General features: G+C 35.5%; 1 protein-coding gene across 1 annotated transcript; it reads right to left on the bottom strand.

Moving 5' to 3' along the window:
* Nucleotides 1-465: 465 nt before the first annotated feature.
* Nucleotides 466-21989, bottom strand: lrrc38b (leucine rich repeat containing 38b). Its single transcript, XM_019088916.2, has 2 exons — nt 20588-21989; nt 466-3853 (listed from the first exon to the last, which is right to left on the bottom strand). The coding sequence occupies exons 1-2, from the start codon at nt 21213-21215 to the stop codon at nt 3606-3608; spliced, it is 876 nt and encodes a 291-aa protein (XP_018944461.1). The 5' UTR covers nt 21216-21989; the 3' UTR covers nt 466-3605.
* Nucleotides 21990-22867: the final 878 nt, after the last annotated feature.

The raw sequence follows: 22867 nt of genomic DNA, 5'->3' as shown, positions 1-22867 counted from the left end.
GTTTATAGTTTCAACACTTATCAACTGTCTTAAAGTGACGGGTGAATATTTGACAGTTAAAGAGAGATTGTAACTTAACTAAATCTATTGTTTTAATTTTTTTCTGCAGATCTACAAAGATATCTGGCCAAACATGCTGTCATTGATTGCCAAGGGTATCTAGAGCTTAAGGCCCTGAGAAGTTATCTGTGGTCCTGACAGAGTGCAGACATGACCTGACAGTTAATTATCACCCGTGGAATGATGTCACAAGCATTAGTGTGAAATTAGTCAGTGCAGTTTCTCCTAGTGTTTAGAACCCAATTTCACATTCATTGTCCCTAAAATTACAAAATCTATTAGATTCATGGCTTATCAGTCTTTAAGTAGAAAAGTAACACTCAAACACATCTGATTTACAGAGCTTGACATTGCTATCTATAGGAATGGTAAGAAAAACAAAAATCAAAAGAAATAAAACATCAGTCAAAAATAGCTTACTGTTTAATATGATATTGTATTTCATCAACAGTGCACTGCCATATGGAGAAAAAACAAAGTACTGGATGATGTCGCCACTGGGTCATGCAAGAAAACCTCTCATTTAAATGTTTTTCCCTCATTCTTTGTACTAAAACTACATAGTAGTTGTTTTTCTAGATATATGTGGTGTTCAATTAATACAGATAACAAATATACTCCACGGTATGATGCAACACACATCTTTACTACATCGCTCAGTGTGACAGTTATGACATAGGAAATGACTGACGCTGGGAGCTCTGGGTTCTTTTTAAACGACACATACTGAATTCAGAAACAGATGGTACAGCAATGAACACACTATATTTTACTTGCTATCGTAGACAATGAAGGAAAGTACTGATTATAGAAATCTGATGCATTTTGTCATTGCAAATGCCATTATTCTGCAAAATCTCACATCCAATCCATGTAAAATCAGCTACTGTTCTGTTACAGGTCATGAGTTCCCTCAGGAATTTCAAATACGTTAGCAGTTTTCGATTTATTATTTAACAATTTAAAATGTAAGTTCAAATAAGATGCTTAATTTATAACTGATTCTCCTTATTCAGCAACCTTTTAGCAACTTATGCTTTAAAACACATCTTTCTTTTTTGCAAATTTCGCATTTGAGGTTTGACTGTGTATAATGTATGTTGTAGAACAAACATAAATGTCAAATTCATATAATTTACTCTCATTATTATTATTATTATTATTATTATTATTATTATTATTACTTTTTATTTCTTATTTCATAAGAATAATGCAAAAAAATTATGCAAATAATAATGTAAAAAAAAAGCTATTAAAATAACCCATTTGAAATTCCAACAAGAAACCATGCCGAGGTCTGCCTACAAATTGATGTCATGATTGAGCAGCTCTATTGTCATGGCATAGTAAGTGTCTACAGCATTTGTATATAATTTTTAATTTTTAACAATAATACCTCATTTTGTTTGCACATACATATTCATAGACGTATTTAGTTTTTATTTTATTTTTTTTCCGGTTGGTTGAACAGCTATAAATAGTTTATATAGAGTATATACATGGAGAAAAAAAAAAAAAAAGGTTTGATTTCTGCTGATGATACCATGCTACAGTCTAGCTTTGAAAGATTGTGCATATGGGTCAACCGTGTCCTGACAGCATAACATTTACATTACATTAATATGGATTTGTGCTTTCTACATCCAACACAATATGATATCTGAGGTTGTGTGAGCAGAATAGAATTAGTTTAAAATAAGGTGGTCTTTGAATCACAATGATTTATTTTTTCATCCCCAATATTTTTGAAGGCTAGCACACTGTGTGCCTTATTTCACAGATCCAATTAATTATTCATCCACTGCAAAAATGAAGTTGTGATACCTGTCTGGGAAAAAGATCTATATATTCTCGAAATAGTACATCCAGAGCATCTGTTTATGGGCAGCAACAGTGGAACAGAGGATGGTGATAGACATTAGGATATTAATGAACTTGATTCTTGAAATTGTGGAAAATACATTATCCTAATTCTAAAAACAGATGAAGCCCTTTCAAATAAGGATATGAAAGAAGCAAGACTGATTGAACTATTCTTAAAGGAAAACACAAACAATCAAATGTCTTTTTCTGACATTCTAAAATAGATTCCCCCACACAGTCTACTGACAAAAAAATGGAATTGATGGAATTGACATTTCGAACAGAAATGTATGCCATTTTGTTATACGCTGGATTATTATTAGTCGACACAGCAAATTAAAGACACGTGAATGTACAGTGGCCTCAAAAAAAAAAAAAAAAAAAAAAAACACATTTAGACACTTAAGTCACACTTAAAAAACATGTTAACATCATTCTGTTAGAAAACAAAATAAGTGACATCAGCAATTAAAGAATACGGAATCTTTTCTCAGTACAAATTTCTCATTTCTGAGACTTTTTTGTTGCTTTTCACCATATGGTCTCAAGGTCATTTTTGTTGTGTATATTTAACTTCATTTAATTTAATTACTTGATTGAATTGAATTTTTTTTTTTATTTCATCATATAATTAATTTTATATAAAAGTTTTTTTTTATTATTTATTATTTAAACCAAACAGGCATCTATTTGTGGCAAGTTGTGCTTTGCTTGGTTCAGGTATTTTATAAGTCTGACTTAAATGCCCAAATACTTTTCTGGGCCCATTGTATGCCTTTTCAAATATATTTTAAGACATGAATAACAGAATAATACTATCACATTTGTAGCATGTACTTATCTCCATCTCATAGATATTGTCTTTAGTCACATTAAGGATATTATGTATCATTATATGTGAGTAGTACCATAATTATGCTAAATAAATGTAATCTCGCTAAGATCATAAGCTTTCTTTAAAGAAAAATAAATCTATATTTCAAAAGACAAAACCTCAGTCCCTCAGTCAAAGCGTTCTTTGGCAGATCTGGGATGAACCAGTGTACCTGGTAGCTTGCGGGCCATTTTAAAGTGCGGTATTTGACACAACTATTCACATTAAGCTCTAGTCTAAACTTACAGTTTCAGGTAATGCTTTCTGTAATCTCTTTAAGCTCTTCAAGTTATTGTTTCCTATGCTTTCAAAATTGAGGAAAATGGCTTCCATCACATATTCTTGGCTGTATAAAGTTGCAACATTTGTCTTCTGATTCACCTTGCGTGACTTATATAGCAATTATTCCTCATCATCATTTATCAGTGTTTGTCTGAACCATTGCTGTCTACCTGTGCTGATTTGGCACAATCAACAAATAGTACAATTGTATTTTGCTAACTACATGAAGGGAAACTCTACGGACATGAGTATTCAACGACACTGAAAACTCTACTGCAGGACAAGATCTCAAAGCATTTCCTTTAACAACTAAATCCCTGGAAGTCTGCATACTAAGGCTTGCTTTCAGACCAAATATCCTTTGATTTTGAGGGTACTGTGTCCGTACTGGTCACTTTGTTAGTGACCAGGTAATTTCTGCCAAGTTCTACCTGGTGTCTGTTCAGTCATGCTGTTTGTTTGAACTCTTGTCAGGAACTGGCAGCTCTGAATCATACTGAAGGTCATTCAGCTCTAACCTCGCTCCTCATTCTTCGCTCTCCTCCTCGTCTCCTTTAGTGCCCTTGCTCCAGCGCTGAAAACAATGGACGGTGGATGCCAGGAAGAAGCTGGCCATGATGGCGGCCACTGAGACGGAGATGCCCGAGAAAATGATGATGAGGAAATCGGTGAGGGTGAGGGTGATCTGGCACTCCCGAAAACTGTCCTGGGAGAGCTGGCTGAGAGGCACACGCCGTCCATCGGTGGGCAAAGAGCACTCCATACCCTCTATACCTGTGTAAGCAGCACAAAAACAGTTTTTAGGTATATTAACCAAATATTTGCATTAAGATCATAATTACATTTGACTTTCTGAAAGACTCCACATTACAATGGTTAGATCAATGTATATGGTTTTGATAAAACAAACTATGGCATTATTTTTTATTTTTATTTTTTTTATATATAAAACAGTTGCTTAAACAAATTTAGGTCTAAAAACCTTTGCGGTCTTCTTCTGACTAAGTATAACTGTAATTTGAATTTCAATGTAAGATTCAAATAAATGTATACAAACTTTTAATTATAAAAGCAAGAGTTTAAATGTGGCTTAATGGCCTAGTTTGAAAGCCTTGAAAATATTAATACTTTTATTCAAAAAGATTTCTAATTTCTAATTCACACTCATTGAACTGAAAGGGAGCCCATTCTTAAACTCTGAATTTTGTAGAACCCTGATATATAGACATGCATATTGTCTGAATATCTCATATTTTAATAATGATATCATTGGACTAAATACACAACAGACAAAATAATGGTATGACATTAATAGAACAGCTTTAGTTGACATTTAAAGACTGGACAATTGTACTGTATGGCCATTCATATAAGATTCATGTGACACAAATGGAATCCCTGGACTTGTTTCAAGAACTTTTTGAATATTTCATATGGTAACGAAATGGCAGGGGGCTTATGAGATGGCCTAAAATAGTTCTCATGTTTATGTCACTATTTGACCAGGACAGGAGTCAGATTAGCAGAGCTTGCTCATTTAAAATAACACACACACATATACACTCTCAGTATGGCCCCGCTGATTCACTGCTGCGTGTTAATGAGACTGAATCAAGGGCATATAAGACTTGGGCACGTCGACTGCACACAATCATGAAATCCACAGAGAGGAATATCCGACAACAGCTTTCAGCTGCACAGAGAAATATAATCAACTCTCTTTATGTAAATGTAAATTATATATTTGTGTATGTGAGTACATGTTAATAAGAGTGTGATTAGAGTTTACATGGAGGAATCTAACAGAGAAAAAAACATCTTCATCGAATGAGCAGAAAATAAAAAGAAATAAGAAAGACAAGTAACTGATTCTGAAGATGATATGAAGACAGGCTTGTTTTCTTCTATGGCTGATTGCTTAGACGCAAGATATAAAACAGCAGGAGCATGTCATAAGATTCAAAGATGATAAAACAAGCAATGGGCTTTTCACTCGTTTCTCTCTTGCGCAGTCAGAACGTGCGGTCTCACAGAAGAATGGGAGTGATGATATGTTCGCTCTCATTGCTTTCAACAGCCAGGTCATCTGATGCACTGGAGCGTGAGGCTCTGTGTGGGAGATGTAACTATATCCAGAGCAAACTCACAGTTTGTGTGGGATATCTGCACAACGGCAGAAGTGTGAATCTAGCTTCTCTCATTTTCACTTGCTCTGTACTGTAAATCACTGCAAGCATTTTATATGGTTTAACTAATATTTTACAGTAAATTACTATATTCAAAATTTTACTTTGAAATCAGTGCACATAAGGTCATATTCACTCATAACACATTACAACTGGGGAATACCATAAGCCCTTGCATTGAATTTCTAAAATGATGTATACAGAAATGTAAAACATTTAATAAACAATGATAGGTTAACTGTAATTTTTTACAGTACAATACTATATTCAGAAATTTACCAAGAAATCAGTTCAACGATTTGGTGGAATACACATACAGTGTGTCTGTAAGACTTTATGCTTTATACTTAATTTTAAAATTGAATTAATCATCTGCAAGCTCTTATGGGAATGCTCCCATATATGTGATCCTATACTGAAAAAAAAAGAAAATAAAAAAAAAGATTGGTGGTGAAAATGTTCACTCAGACATTAATGGTAAACGTAAATTTTTTTTATAGTATTAATATATATATTATAGTATATTCTTGTAAAATATACTCCAATGATTTGTGTATTATTTACAAATTCAGGAAAAAATACTGTGCACCATGCAACACTAACTATTTTTTAAACCATAATATGTTGTGTTATGGTAAAAAAGAAAAAGAAAAAAAAAAGGTATTATGCATTAAATCTACTGTACATTTCTGAATATAATACAGTAGTTTACAGCAAAAATATCACAGGTCATTCTTCATTTTTAATTAATCATTCATCATTTTGCTTTTTTTATTAATCATGTAAAATAAATGTTAATGAATAAACAATGAAGATCTAGCTGTGATACTTTACAATAAAATGCTATATTCATACTTTTACAGCAAAATGCGCTAGGTCATTTTCACTCATAACAAAACATGAAAAATGAAATAGCATGATATAGAGCATGTATAGCATGGTGGGATCCCACAATGTTCAACAGTTTTGTTTGTTTGTTTGTTTGTTTTTAACCCACATTTAACCATATGGTCCAAATGATGGAGTTGGTGACTGTCACAAATGATGAGAGTTTGTAATTTACCACAATAGTACTGAAATTAATTCCATCTAAATGAGATACTGTGATTTTACAAAATATAACAGTATGATAAGTAGTAGCCAGTAATATGCTGTCACATTCACAGTAAGATGTTTTACAGTGTGAATTAAACTGATGTGTAATTTCATTTATAAGGATTTGATGTAACAATTGAAGCATATGAAGACGTTTTTAATTATGGGTTGTCACAGTTATGGCCTCAGTCTCAGTCCTGACACCAGCCAGCCTTGTGCTTTTATTATGCACTGAAACTCATGTTAGTTTCTAGCAGCTCAGTCCAGAGGAAATGTTCCCAAATTACCAGTTGAAAAAAGAGGCATGTTGGCTGGTAATCATGGACAGTAAACTGATACACTCTGAAGACCTTGAGGTTGTCAGGATGTTATTCACAGAACAATATTAGTCTGATATCTGCACTCGTGGCATTAGTCACCAGTCCTCCATGACAGCCACGACTATTCCTGACCTGTCTCTCTCACAAATATGATGCCTGACGTGCCATCTGTCCTTTACGATAGAGCACCATCATCACAGGTCATGAGATTAACAACTTTTGCAGAGCTGTTGACAGATATTCAGCAGGGAACATTACAATGTTATTATTTCCACAGAAACTGGAGTGTATTTTGTGTAAAATGACTAGCTTCCAAGATAAACACATTTAGCGGGATATATTTCCTGCAGGCATCAGGCATAAAATGTTGATATGATTAACTCACAGGTGGAAGTACCGAGGGAAGCCGAGCTCAGAGCAGGTGGGTGGATGTTACTGGAGCCAAATGTAATGGAAAACCTCAAACATTGAAGCTTATTAAAATGCAATACACAAAATGTACATAGTTCTATATCTAAATATAAATATAAATGTTTTCTTAATTTTTTCCCCAAGTAGTCACCTTAATATATATATATATGTATGTATATATATATATATATACACACACACACACACACAAAATACACAGTTTCTGTTTAAACATTTCTTATTTTTTGTTAAATATTCATCAAATTGGTTATTAAAATATACATAATGTACAAAATCTAAACATTTAACATTTCAATAAATAGATGTAATACACAAACTATACATAGTTTCTATGTGTAAATATTTCTCTTAATTTTTTAAGATAATTTTTAAAGACCTACATAATGTCTACATGTAAAAAAAAAAAAAAACATTTTTTTTGTCTTAGTTTTTGTCAGGTAATCATTTTAAATTGACTATTAAAATATACATTATGTACAATAATTTTTATCATCTATCATCTAAATATTTAATCTTAACATTTTTAGTAATAACTTTTAAATTATGAAAAAAATATCATTTGACAGTCTTATTTTTGTATTTATTTGTTTTTCCTTATTTTCTTTATATTGTTAAAGAGGATGTGATGCAAGCCTGACTCAAACTCACATTACCTGCTTGAGAACAATGTTTCAAGTGCTGCAACACAGCTCTGACTGTACTGACTGTAGTTTTACTTTGTAATGTCCCCAGTGACCTCACAGCATTTACATATGAATTTTTCTCCCATTTCTAAGTAATAGTCTGCAACGCTGCATTGATTTTCATGTCCGATTCGAGAGCAAGTCTGAAATGTGAGCTTGGAGAGTCCACGTGTGTCTTAGTGTCAGGATAACTCACTGGAGGATGAAGGAGATAAATGGCCTGTATTTATATTCACATAGCTTTGTCACGCACTCATTGCTCTGCTGACTTCAGACAGTGGCCTCTGGCACTTTAAGAGGCTATTCTCTCTGATCATGTGACCCCCACCTGTCTCTTCAAGTTGATTAATGTTGCTTAAGACTTCACATATACCTGCTTTTTTCTTCTATTTTCACCCTTAGGAGATGGAGGGTGAGAGACATTAGGAGATTCAGAGAGAGAGAGAAAAATTAATCAATACTCAGTGTGGCGGGAAATATTCTTGACCTCAGCGCATTGTGACCTGGTTACAGATCGTAAATGATTTATTTCCATCACAGGTTACTGTACTTGAACGGGTGGACTGGGCAGCCTGCTAAATTTTGTGGAAATGAGGTTTCTGAAATTTCAATCATATTTATGTGTCCTTGGGTGCACTCCATGTGCCACGGTTCAAGGAGATTTAAACACAGTTTGAGATTTATATATTGTGTTGATGGAGGACAAAAACCAGGCAAAAGCATCATGTCCTGAAGAGCCTGTGCAAATGTCGAATGTTTGTTTCCGAATACAAAGTTAAAGTTCAAGTTTATTTAAAGGAACTGCTCTACTAAGGATGCTCTGATTGATACTGAGGTGTCAGTATGTTCCCCTACCATAAAGAAGTAAGCTGAAAAGGAACAGAGGAGAAACTAATATTATTCAGAGCTCTTTTAGGAGAGTGTTTGATTTTTATAATATTTAAAGACAAAGAATGAGTCAGAACATTTAAAGGCAAAGCGATTAAAATTGAAATACTACATGCTGGGTTTTACAGAATTAGATCAATAGGTTTTATATTAGGTTTTTGTATTATTTTATAATAATAGTATATTATTAAATTATTATTAAATTTTAAAATCTTTAATATAATTTTCTTAAAATAAATGTCTGCTTAGCTTGTTGATATTCACAAACCTGGCAAAAATGTACTATGAAAAATGTTTTATTTAATAATACTGTGCACTACTAATCTAAAGTTTGGGTTTTAATGTTATTAAAAGAGTCTGTTCTATTTACCAAGACTGCATTTATTTGACAATACAGTAAAAGTGTCACATAATCCTTTAGAAATCATTTTAATATACTGATTGGCTGCTCAAGAAACATGTTTTATTTTTATCATTGTTGTGCTGTTTAATATTTTTGTGGAAACTGTGATTTTTTCTGTATTATTTGATGAATTGAAAATTCATTATAAATTTATTAACTGTCACTTTTGATCAATTTCATGTATACTTGCTGAATAAAATTATAAAAAAAAAAAAAAAAAAAAAAAAAAAACAACTACACTGACCCCAAACTTTAGAACGGTAGTTTACATTATTATATTACAGCAAGTACTACACAAGTCAAAGCAGCTAGTAAGATGACAGTACATATCCACAAATATTTTTATGATAACGGAGGGGAAATATTTAATATTTTCTTCTTTTTTTTAATATTGAGAATACTATTCTAATAAATGTGATTCTTAAAAACGGTATGAAACTTGTAAAATGGAATGTTTACTTTGTTCATCCTGCCACAGATCAGTGGCTTGTTAGAAGAGCTATAAATCTGTGGATATTTAAGCTGGATGACATTTGTTACAAAATGTTACTTCAGGTACACGTTAACACTGCAAACTGTGTAAAATAGACTAGGGCTTCACACAATAGGCTGTGAAAGCAGAGCTATGAACACTCAAACTGGTCAGATTCCCGGATAGCGCCAAGAGGCCCAGAGGAAAACTATCACACTCGCTCGCTTTTAATGAGAAAATCTGAGACAAGCTGTGCCTAGACGGTGTCAGGCTCTCTCTCGTGAGTGTCAAAAGACAGTCCTCTGTCTAACATGCGTTCGGGATAGCTGAGATTAATCACGCAGATTTTCTCTGACCTTTCCACCTAAATAAGTTTTGCTACAGGGAGTAAGCCTGATTCTGTCAGTTTTAACATTTAATATGACCCTGTTATACACCTGAGCGATGCTGCTTCAAATATGATATTGCGCCACATTCAACTGTCAGTACAGCAGGCCTTAATGAGCCACATAAAAGATCACACTGTTATCCTTTCTAAAGGACTTCTGGAGGGCCAAAATTGTTTCTTTCTTATTTTATCCGTATTTTACTCTCCAAATCCATGTCTTATTGTCAGTCATGAATTAGAGGATGAATGTCACCTTCTCTGAAGCTTGAAAAATAAAAAAAAAGTAGACTGCAGCTTTGTTGTAGGCTGGTTGATTTCAAATAACTTAATACACTTCCATTAAAAAGTATGGAAATAAATTAATACTTTTATTTAGTAAGGACATATTAAATTATTTGAAAGTGACAGTAAAGACATTTATAATATTACAAAAGACTTCCACCTCAAAGTATTGCTTTTGAAAAATCTATTTATCAAAGTATCCTGAAAATAAATATATGTATCATGGTTTCCACAAAAAAGTTTAAGCAGCACAACTGTTTTCAACATTGATAAGAAATGTTTCTTAAGCACCAAATCAGCGTAATTGAATGATTTCTGAAGGATCATGTGACACTAAAGAGTGAAGACACAGCTTGACCATCACAGAAATAAATTACATTTATAAAAATAATTCAACATTTACTGTTTTCTATTGTAATATTTCACAATATTACTGTTTTGACTGTATTTTCAGTTAAATGAATGCAGTCTTTGTGAGGATAAGAGACTTTTGTGATATCATAATACTTATCACACCACCTCAAATGTACAGTATTACTGTTATTTTTAATTAAACGCTACATGCAAGATATATAAATTTGGGTCTGTATATCCACACTGAAAATCCTGAATTTATTGTCATTTACTTCTCCCCTATAGTGAAGTATGCAGCATTCAGTAATTGTTAAGGAATAGTGACGAGCGAGCGATTCGAATCAGCCCAGGTATCGTCAAGGTTATGTTGGCACTTGATGGATTACATTCAAAATTAGCGTCTGGTAAGAGGAATGAATGCTCCGGTGTAACACACTGTCTTGCCAGTGATTGATTTACCTGGCCGACGTGAGCTTGATATTGGAGTCTGGCATCCTCCCCATCTCTAACTCTATTCAGTCCATTGACTGTAGACGCATGAATAGCCGGTGTGCATTTCAGCGTATTGACAACCTTGCCTGACCTCAGCTTAACTCTAGCTTTGCTCTCTACCTTGCACCGCACAGACACTCAAGGGCTCTCTTTGAGGGTACAAGTATGAGCTGTTTGATTGAGCTCTGAAAATGGTGCTGTTTTGCACGTATTTGCATTTAAATATGAAATCAAGTGTAAAAGATGGAGCTCACAGAAAGGTCAAGGGGAGGTAGAGAATTAGCAAGCGAGAGAGACTAGTAAAGAAGCTCTTGGTTCTGTGTCAGCTAGAGCCATGCATGACTCATTCTAATCAGGAGGGGTTTCCCTCATACGGGGGTTTAGTGACGTCACAGACACATGGGATTGCTCTCAACGGTGTGCTTAGACATACTCTGAATGCCATTTGCGGACCATACGGTAGATTATTTTAAGCATACAAAAAATGCATGCTATCGCTCTTACAGAAACATGCCAGCAGCCACTCAGCAGACAGGAGTGGGAGCAGAACATTTCACATGTGAAAACACAACTATGTGCTGATTTATTTAATCGCTATTATATAATGAGGATATATGCAGAAAATACAGCACGCCAGTCGATATACACGCTTGGACATGTCAGATGGTGGAAATTAATTAAATTATAATGTCTTTTTGTTTGTTTGTTTGATTTTTGGCCTATTTATGTCCACCTATTAAGTAAGGTCAAATTTGAATCTTCATAGGTCATATTTTGATTTGATGTGATAAATGACTAGAGTTTATTATAGACTAGATCTGATAGAAAGCTGACAAAAATTGAAGTCATATGAGTCTTTTATTCAAGAGGTTTGTTATACACACTAGGTGTGAACCAGTAAGCCTTGGGTCATGAGTTCAGTTTCCAGGGGACATACTAATATAATGTTTACCTTGACTAAAACGTATCTTGCTTTAAAAAAAGCAACATACATACGCCCAAAAGACATAGTTAGGTTTAATGACATGTTCATCTCAAGCTAAGGTCAGTTCATAAGGTTTCGGTTAACACGTCTTGGGTGGAAAGAGCTGCTTGTAAATCAGTTAAAACGAGTTCCTTCAGGCTCCTGTTACACTGGTCAGGGCAGTCTGAGGTCACAGGTGATGTTAATTATAGATGTGCTTTGTTCTGTCTTAACCATGAGCAGTGATGACAGTGGTGGATCATGTTTATACTTGTTCCCCTCGTAAAAGATTCATAGTAGAGGCTGCCTCTAGACTGCCCTGAGGACACTTTTTTAAGCTATTTTCTTAAAATCATACTCATGTTTCACAAAATTTTCACAGGGAATTTATATAGGGGGGAACTAAACGGGTAATTCATATTCCTCATGAGGAATATGTGAATAATTATATAGTTACATAATATTAATGATAAGGAATATAATAATAAATACAATTATTATAATTATCATTATTATTATATGCCTGTCGTCTATGATTGAGATTCATATTATATGCATTTCAATCATAGACAACAGATATGGATATCTGTCATGCTGAAAATTTATTTTGACATGCAAAAAAAAAAAAAAAATGCAGAGTTGGTCAGAATGGAGGGGTGGACAACACTTCTTACCCCATTATTTCACTTCACTGATCATTAAAGTTATTACTTGATTTTCATATTGATTTTATTAAAAAGGCAATTTATCCTATACGTATAGTTAAAAAAATAAGGTTCAAGGTGAGTGGATAACACCTGCTCGATTTATATGGATTCATCATATATTTATTTATCTATCTGATAAAAGACACCCTTAGTGACTAGCTCTTTGCCTTCATCCACCAGACAAAGTTCAAAGGTCACACAGAAAAGGGCCCATCCATCCTTTATATCGTTACATATGCCATTATCCAGTGCAGCCCCCCCTGCCAAGCTGCCTAGTCTGTGCTCAGGGCGTATGATCACATGGGCACATGGGAAATCAAAATGTGTGAAAGCGAGCACCAGCACAAACAAGCACAGAGCAAGTCTGCACTGGCTACACACCAGCCACGATAAATGCCGAATAAATGACTCCAATAATAGCAAAGTCATCCAACTGTCTCTATCTATCTATCTACATAGATGCTAAGTACATTTTTAATACTATGTAATATATATATATATATATATATATATATATATATATATATATATATATATTTTTTTTTATAGTTATAAAACATATTTTTCTTGTTTTAAGCATAGGAGCATACACATTTTTTTTTATAGTTCTAAAACATATTTTTCTTGCCACACACACACACACACACATTCACACACACACACACACACACACACACACATTATATATATATATATATATATATATATATATATGTGTATGTGTGTATGTATGTATGTATGTATGTATAGGTTGTCATTTTAGCGCGTTCATTTAATTAATTAGCCATGGAAAAATAACGTGATTAAAATAATTTAAGGCAATTAAGGCATCTGCCCCGCCCCCAGACCTGTATGTCATCTTACCAGGCTCTCCAGGATTTTGCTATTTTTATTTTATTTTATTTATTTATTTATTTATACATTTTTTTCATGATTTTTGCGATCAGAATGACTGATTTTGTGGTGGTAATTTTCAAATATTAATTATGATAGCACATTTACCATATATTAAGTATTATGCTAGATGCACAATAGACACAAAGAACAAACAAAATCCATGAAACTTGTTTATTTTGCTAAAGAAAAAAAAAAAAGAAAAAAACATGACAACAGGACAAATAAGTATGCTACAACATAAAGATAAAGATAAAAAGAGTGCTTAATTTATGAATTTTTATTTTTGCTTCTGCTGCTTTTTCATTAATATTGTATTACTGTAGACCTACAGTAATACGTGGATCCAGTACTGACACACGTCCCAAACTGTTTTTCCCCAAACAATTTATTCACTTAAGACATAACCTATTGTGTCTAAATGAATACTCGCTGAGACTGACATTTTGGTAAGCGCATGTGGCAAGGCGGAAGTCCGACTGACTGAATTTTTTTATAAGGACTACAAAACAATTTACCCCCACTCTGGTGTAATGCATTAAGAAAATGTTTTGCCGGTCCATGGCAGTTAGCCTATGTGACAAAGTTTTGCTTTCGCTGTTTCACACACACCATACACTGATATCACGTGCGCTGTATCTGTATCTTGAAATTAATGCATTACAACTTTAATAAAATTACGAATGATTCAGTCGCCAATTCTAATTTAGTTTTTTGTGAGACCTCAATTTCTGTGATTATTTTGCAGTGAAATGGCGAATTATGCAGGATCCACATCAAACTGTTTATATCTTAAACTGTTGATCGTGGTATCCGAAACATTGTTTTCATAGCGTGAGGCGCAATGTAAACAAACAACGCTTCATACAATATTGTTCATGTGGCATCTTTATTGTTATGTCAGACCATTCAGAGTCTTGTCAGTTTAAACATTCATGTGTTTTAAGCAATTCAAGCAAGCACAAGACAGCACTATTTCAATGCAGTACTTGTGCGCTGTGAAAGGCCGGTTATGTGCGCACCATTGCATGCAAAAAGCCGCAGCTGGGACAGCATTTGCGAGTACCAAACTGAGTTCTATTTCTTGTCTTCTTGAGCAAATGCACACAATATTACTATTACACAATATAACTGCTCGGTCCCCTCGCCGTATTGGCTCAAATGCATAAGCAAATGCACTTATTAAGGGCTCAACAGACCTTTCAAGTTGGTCTTCCTCCATTTCAAAACACGTGTGTGTTCAAAAAGTAAAAGGCTTATGTTACTTCATTGGCCAACGGAGCAAAGCAACCCCATGATGTCACACGCTATGGCATTGCAAGATGGTGGTGCACTTGCTCCAAACACAACAGACCCCTTTTCAGTTAGTAAACATTATGGGTGGTGCTTAGGTGGAGGCAGAAAGATTCCACTGACTGCTTCACTTAAGCTACCTAGCTTGTTTTTTTATTTGATTTTAGGTTAATAGGCAATGTCACTCACTGCCTGAGATAGTGATTGTTATTTGAAAATGTTTACTTTAAAGGAAGGAACCAGATTGGCCGAATCGTACACACTCACTCAATGAATGGATGATCTGACAGGAGTGGCCTGACACGCCTACCAGATCCGAGCGTGTATAGTAAATAGAAACTGAGGGCATATAAATCTTTAGATGCCTATAACTACTGCTATTGTAAGAAAATGCAACTACTTGAACACCCACCTGACACATAACATGAGCCTTCACTGCTCCCTCTCTCTACACTCTCTGCACTTATGGCAATGGTAGAAAGCGTGACTACACAAACGGTTTCCTTTATTTTTAGTCTCTGGTCATTAGTTAACTTGTTCCCCAATTTCTGATTGGGCGGGCATGCATGAAAAATCTTGTAACCAAACCGTAATCCATATTAACAAAAGACAATAATTTATTTAACCTTTACTGATATGAAATGCAAGCTGCAAATACCACCATTTTTTTTAGATTGTTTCTGTCCAGTCCGCTTATTTTATTGCGTTTAACCACAGCTGTCATCATTTTTTTTTTTTTTTTTTTTTTGTCAGGCAATGGCAACAGGTATGCGATAAAATTTCAAACTGGAGCCTTTACTCCATCGATTCTGACACTTAACAACACAGCATGACATTTTAAGCTCCTTATGTAGCCGACTCTGTGCTGGTTTGTATTGGCTGCCTCCAGTTATCCCTTTGTTTTGCCTCCAGCTAATGCTGTGAGTTAATTGTGAAGTCGGAACTAAAAGGGTCTATTACAAAACTTTTTTTCTTTAAAATGGTTATATTAATTGTGTTTGATATATTTTTATTAAAGTGGAAATCAGTTTACTAACTAAATAATCTAAACTTGACTGACTACTTCACTTTCCCTTTAAATTTCAAGAAATTACTCTCCTATTTATATTATTTATATTATATTAAGTGCTGTTTGTGTCCTGAATAGCACAAGTGCAAATGTGATTTTAAACAACAGTTCAGTAAATAAGAAGTTAAGAAACATTTCATTTAAAAATACATTAATTAATAAACAAAGTGAGTTCACGCAAAAAGAAAAAATTACTTTACTCATTTACTCACCCCCATGTCGTTTATGGAATATAAAAGGAAATAATGAAGAATGTTGGTAACCAAGCTGATCTGGTTAAGAATGACTTTCATTGTATGAACAAAAATACTTAGATGTTTAACAAATTATCCTCTTTTATGTTCCATTGTTTAAGTTAGGCCGCTGTAGCCTAAAAGTTTATGTGTAATAAATTGTATGTTGAATTAAATAAAAGCTACTTTCTGTAATATTTGATTGATATTTTTTCATTTAACACAATAATGGCTTTAAATTATCTTTTTGGAGTTATTTTCACAGGAAAATTTGATTTGCAATTAATTAAATTAACCGTCTCATCGTGTAATTAATTCGATTCCAAATTTTACAGTATACAGTATATATATATATATAGATATATATATATATATATATATATATAGATATATATATATATATAGATATATTGTATATATATATATATATATATATATATATATATATATATATATATATAGATATATATTTATATATATATATATATATAGATATATATTATATATATATATATATATATAGATATATATATATATATGTATATATATATATATATACAGTTATAAATACAGACCATAAGCTCCAGCGATTTGGTCTTTGGTGATATAAACCAGGCTTGCCAGTGATCTCATTTATTCTGATTGTTGATGCTCACAGAGGATTATCTAGACACCCTAGTTCTTAAAAACGAGTCTCCATCTATCAAACATAGCAATCTCACATACATATTAAACACGCATACGATATGCTATCGAACCTAAGTGCATACTTAACATTTTAGCTGAACATATAAGTTTGGATGCGGTAGATAAATGCATCTGAAACATGAAGGTGCAATAGCAGAGAGGTTGAGAATAAAATGGTCATTCTTCGGGGATTTAGCAATGTTTCTAATGAATATGATTATTTGAATATGTGGGTAAGACAGTCCAAAGCTGATTACCAAAACCAGTTTTAAACATATATCAACTGACCTTTGATTGATTATTATGTCTATATTAAGCAGCTCTAGGAGACCAGGGATAGTCTTATGCTCAAATATATTACACTAAAACAAACAATATACTGACCTCTAAAGCCACTTTTCGGAATTTCCTTTTGTCATTTCATGCTTATATTAATCTGCTACTAACAATTACTTTGAATTACCAATAATATTATTTACAATTTGGGAACATTTATCAGCAAATATTGATATGTGGGATTTATTGATTGTGATTCAGTTAATCTATATAATGTGCATTGTGTAATTAATTTGATTACAATTTTTTAAATGTTTGCGAGTAAGAAATAAACTTGAAATGACCCTTTCATAGTTACTGTACCATCATAATCCAAACCAGCAGATGACTTAAGAAAAATGCTAGGGAATAACTCAACTTAGTTATTTTAGCGAAATCAGATCAAACGTGAATTGCAGGATGTAACATAGCCTAGAGGAATGGTGAGAATAATCTACAGTAATATTTTCAGTTTCTAATCCAACAGTTTCTATCCCTTATCATTTTTCTCATGCAGCTAGAAATAGAAGAACTTATAGTTCCTGCTGCTGGGAAATCCATCTTCTCATTAAGGGGATAATCCACGGTGAGCTCTGATGCTGCAGATATGCATTCGCTTATTGCGTCTCTGACCAACACAAAGCATCTCGGGTGAGATCAGAGGTTCAGCTGAAGAGTTAAAGAGGGTAATAAACCATTCCTCTGATATGAGAAGAGAAGCTAATGTTTACTTGATTTAAAACTCTTATTTTCCTAAACCTTGAGGCAGAACATACAGTTTCTCTAGAAGCTACTCTCTTTCTCTGGAGAAAATGTATCATATCTTAGACTAGAAATGCAATGCACCAAGTATTATTTGCTGTATTCAAATCAATAACTGCAGTGGTAGTTGATTAGATCAAAACACATTAGTCACTAAATCTGAATGAATTAGTATGATACTCTCATTCATCATATCAACGTAAGTGAAGTCCATCTCTAGATAGATAAATAGCCTGTTAGGACTTGCTGTCCATGCACGGTCCAGTCATCTGTTTATGTCCGGTCCAAAGGTCATTCTAGGCTGTTTGTAGTTATAACCAGCTGCTCTCTTACTTCCTCAAGTCATTAACGCCCAGTGATGCAGAAATAAGTGGAAAACATGAGGTGAGATGTCCGCTCCTAACTGAATTTCAGAGTGCATATACGGCGGGCCTGTTGGCGGGAACGCCGGAGGCTTGGCTTTGCTTTTGGCTTCCCGTCTGCTGTTGACGCTGATGCCGATGTAAGCTTGGCTCCCTTCTCTCATTCAATTCATTATGACCCTCTAATGACTGCTTTGAAAGCCCATGATAAATTTATTTGTCTGAGCCACTGAGGGATCTCATATTTTACCCAGTGCACAAACTTCTTTTCAATGACCGAATCAAAATGTGCATTAGCATAGCAAATATGAATGCAATGAAAACAACCCAGTGATATGGTAATCAAGATGGTTTTCTGCTCACTGTGGTTGAATCATCAGAAGCTTTTATTAAAGACTAGAAGTTTCACGAGACTCACGAGGGCTGTCTTTTATTAGCCATTGCGTGGTTACTCCCCACAAGCAGCTCTTAACTTCTCCTTGCACTTAAGTAAGGTCATGTTCGTATGTAAACAAACAGTGCTAGCAGCTCAGCTAAATGACACATAATGGAGCTCTGGGGCTGCATGGTGTTTGCCCATTAGATATTATGTTTGTTCAGAGTTATCTATTTTCCATTTTATCCACAGGGAAATGATGATTAGGATTGTATATACAGTTTCAAGTATATCTCCCTGTCCTCTTGCGGAATAATCTAGCATGTAGATAGATGGAGAGAGATAAGATCATTTTATTCACCATCTGATTTATGGGTTTTACTGCTTGTGGGTTTGCTACATTTTTAAAATATTAATTTGAACAGAATGCAACACAGCTTCAGTGGAAACGTTGTAAACCATGTACTGAAGAAAATAAACAGATGATGACTGAATGTTTGTGATCTATTTTTGTATTTTATTTTAGCTATTTTATTTGTAAGAAATATATAAAGCACCAATAATATGTCTTTACTATTCAACTTTCAGAAAAATAAAGACAAGCATCCACAGAAAGTAAAAATTATTCTTTCGTCAACATCTATTTCGTCAGACAGTTAACCAAATCTCTGTATAAGCTGATCTTTTTTTCTATTGTGGCCCTTCTCCTGAGAATGATGCTCTTTAATTTTTTTTCTCTCTCTCTCTCTCTCTCTCTCTCTCTCTCTCTCTCTCTCTCAGTCTCACAAAATATGTTTTTATGATTATGTCTGAGACTAGAGATTATTTCTGAATTACCCCTGTTACTATACCATGGTACAATGAGGGTATTATTATGTTGTTATTATATATATATATTGTGATACTGAATGATTAACATGTTCGTGTATCATGGTAATGCTATTGTAAAAAACAACAACAACAACAACAAAAACCTGGTATTACCACTGTACACATCAGTACACAGTACTCAGATCATCATGGATTAAATAACAAAAATGAAAATTCTGTCATCATTACTCACATTCATGTTGTTACAAATCTCTTTCTTCTGAGGAACATAAAAGAAGATATTTTGAAGAATGTTTAACTGTTTCTGTCCATTATGTGAAAGTCAGTGGGGTCTAAAACAAGATTGGACCCCACTGACTTCCACTATCTGGACATAAATCACTTAGACATTATTCAAAATTCTCATTCATTTATGCTCCATAGAGGAAAGAAAGTCAAACTGGTTTGGAAAGATATGAAGTTGAGTAAAAGATGACAAAATTTATATTCTGGAGTGCACTATACCTTTAACCTCTGTGGACTCTACCACAAACTAATCACAGATCAGCATGAACAGGTTATTTCCATCACTGTAACCCCAATGCACAGCAGAGCAGCATCGCAGTAAGAAAGTTTCTATATAAATAGCATGTCCATAACCGGCTGATATATCACACACAAGCACACTGGCCTGGTGGGAATAAGCAGGTGTTCGGCATGCATAGCATGTATAAAGATCACAAACCACATTCCCATGCGGAATGCAAATGTGAGCTGTTTCGAGGATAAGGGCATCACTGCATACTTAGAGGGGTCGCACAATGTGTCTGCGCTGTCCTCATTTATCTGTCATTACTCTGGAAATCCCTTGTAGTCATTGTGGGGGTGGGAGAAAGAGCTAAATTTAGATCAGAGGAAGAAGTCCCTTGTTTAATCTGGAGTAATATAAATAGCAAAGAATCTTGTCATACAGTAACATTATGCAACAGCGAGACAAGGTTCAACAAGCTACAATAGTTGATGTCAAATTCAAAGACTTACCATTGGGAAGCTTGTGACTGTTTTCCACCAGCCAGGTGAACAGGTTGGCAAAGTTGCAGTTGCACACCCAAGGGTTGCCCTCTAACCTTACTAGCCTGAGGGAGGGCAGTTGGCTCAGGGCACCCACCTGTAGCCCAGACAGGGCGTTGCGTTCTAGTTCTAGTTCACGCAAGGAGGTAAGACCTATGAAAGCATCTTCGTTGACCATGCTCAAATATGGGTTGTTGCCCAAGCGCAACTTAATTAAGCTCCGTGACTCCCCAAAAGTCCCTTTGGGGATCTCGGTCAGGTTGTTGCAACCGAGGTCCAGGAAAACCAGCCGGGAGGAAGTGCTAAGGGTGCCCGGCTCAATGTGTGAGAGCGAGTTGTTGCGGAGGTCCAGGTAGACCAGGTCACTGTAGAGCACAAGGAAATCTGAAGGAATTCGTGGGATCCAGTTATCCGCCAACAGCAGCCTCCGCACATCCAAGGGGATCTCGTCTGGAAGACGGGTAAGTCCGCGCCCGCTACAGTCCACAGTGTGAGGGTCAGGGCAAAGGCAGGTTGCTGGACAGTTTTCCCCTTGAGTGAACAAAGTGAAGAAGAGCAAGGCAAGGACAGGCTGGAGCCGGCAGACACATGGCAACATGGTCAAGAAAGAGGGGGAAAAGAGAGGGAATAGGGTCGGGGTAAAGGGATGAGGGTCAGAGGGCAGGAGACTAGGAAAGGGGAGGGGAAAGGGAAATCGAGAAGAGAAATAAAAGGAATCAGTGCCAGTGCAGGAGCATCCTGCTGTCCTGGGCAAGAAATCTTAAGGCTTGCACATGGAGTGGCTTGAGCAAGACGCGAACGTTGTTTTCCAAGAGATCATGTAGCAAGCAGCCCTGGAGTTACGAGTAGACTGCTGGCTTTGAAGGCACAAGGGGAGGAGAGACAGCGAGCTGTGGGAGGGAGTGCGAAACCATGAGAGACTGAGGGAAAGGGGTGGAGAAATCAGCAGACAGAGGTAAACAGAGACCAGAGAGGCAGAATGAGTGGAAAATCAGAGACACGGACAGATTGGCAGTGTGGAAAAGGAGGGGGGCTCTTCCAGCCGCTCTCTCGCAATTAACCCACGTTTGATCGAAGCCTGGCGGTCTGACACAAAAGGATTCAGCATAGAGAGGCTCTGTCATGGTGAGCAAAGAGTAAAATTGTTGCATCCCTCCATTTGTCTCTCAGCTGAGCACAGGAATGACTGTTCGACCGGCGGCTGTGAACATGACCCTTGGCACTTCGGAGCCGTTGTAATGGAGCTGTCATGGTCCTAATGAGGAGAATTCCCACAGAGAATTAGGTGCAAGGCAGCGGTGTCCTCTTCCCGGCTCTCTTTTTCCTCTTATTATCTCCCTTTCTTCTGGCCGCCGCGTGCCGTGCGATGCCTAGGCACGACTGTGTGTGATGAGAGGTTGTACAGCACGGTTTTGCAGCTCTGTTGCTATGGTGAGGACATCCAAATATCCACAATGAAGTTGTCTGCATGCAGATTAGAGATGGGCGTGGGGAACGGGGGAAGTCTATCAGCATGCTGGCTCATGGACTCCACTGCTTTTGTCCTGTGTTGTCTTTGACGTTTAATATGGAGGGACGAGGTGACCATGCACTCAACATGTGATGTCATTTCCTTGTTAGATAAATTGTCCCACAATTGCAACAGATTTTACATGTATGTATTTATGTTCTTATGCTCTTTAATCAATACCATACATCACCTCTTCCACATTATAAAAATCTATTCTGTATGTCAAGAAATCAGAAATGCATTTGGACCCACATAGCATATTCTAGTAATTCTCTTGTCTTGACCTTCATATGACATAAATCGATTTCAAACCAATCCCAGAGTTTTTCATAAGTGAGGTACACACAGACCCAGCCCTGTTTGCATTTTACTTTGCAGAAGTCAGTGCCAAAGTTAATTAGGGATGTTTCTGGAAGCAAAGGGCACGTCTTTATTCATTTAGCTATCGCCTGGCAGTTCACTCAATCATTGCTGCTTAGTAAAAGACAGCAAGGAGGAGCTAGACAGTGTCAGACTCTCACACAGCTCCTTCAGCCTCTCCAGACAGGTAAATGGAATAAGGAATGCAGACTTTGGTCACGACACAAAGAAAACCAGGAAATTACAAAAATTTACAGGTGAAACATGGCAGAATGGGGACACAAAGCTATCAGTCTGCAATCTAATAGTGCATTTGAAAGAGTCGTGACCTAGAGTGAATACTGTAATTTACAGCTCACTGCTTAGTGCACTTGTCCAGA

The sequence above is a fragment of the Cyprinus carpio genome, chromosome A11, assembly GCF_018340385.1.
Source record: "Cyprinus carpio isolate SPL01 chromosome A11, ASM1834038v1, whole genome shotgun sequence".
Taxonomy (NCBI): Eukaryota; Metazoa; Chordata; class Actinopteri; order Cypriniformes; family Cyprinidae; genus Cyprinus; species Cyprinus carpio.
The sequence above is the reverse complement of the archived record's forward strand: the minus strand, read 5'-3'. Positions and strand labels throughout refer to the sequence as shown.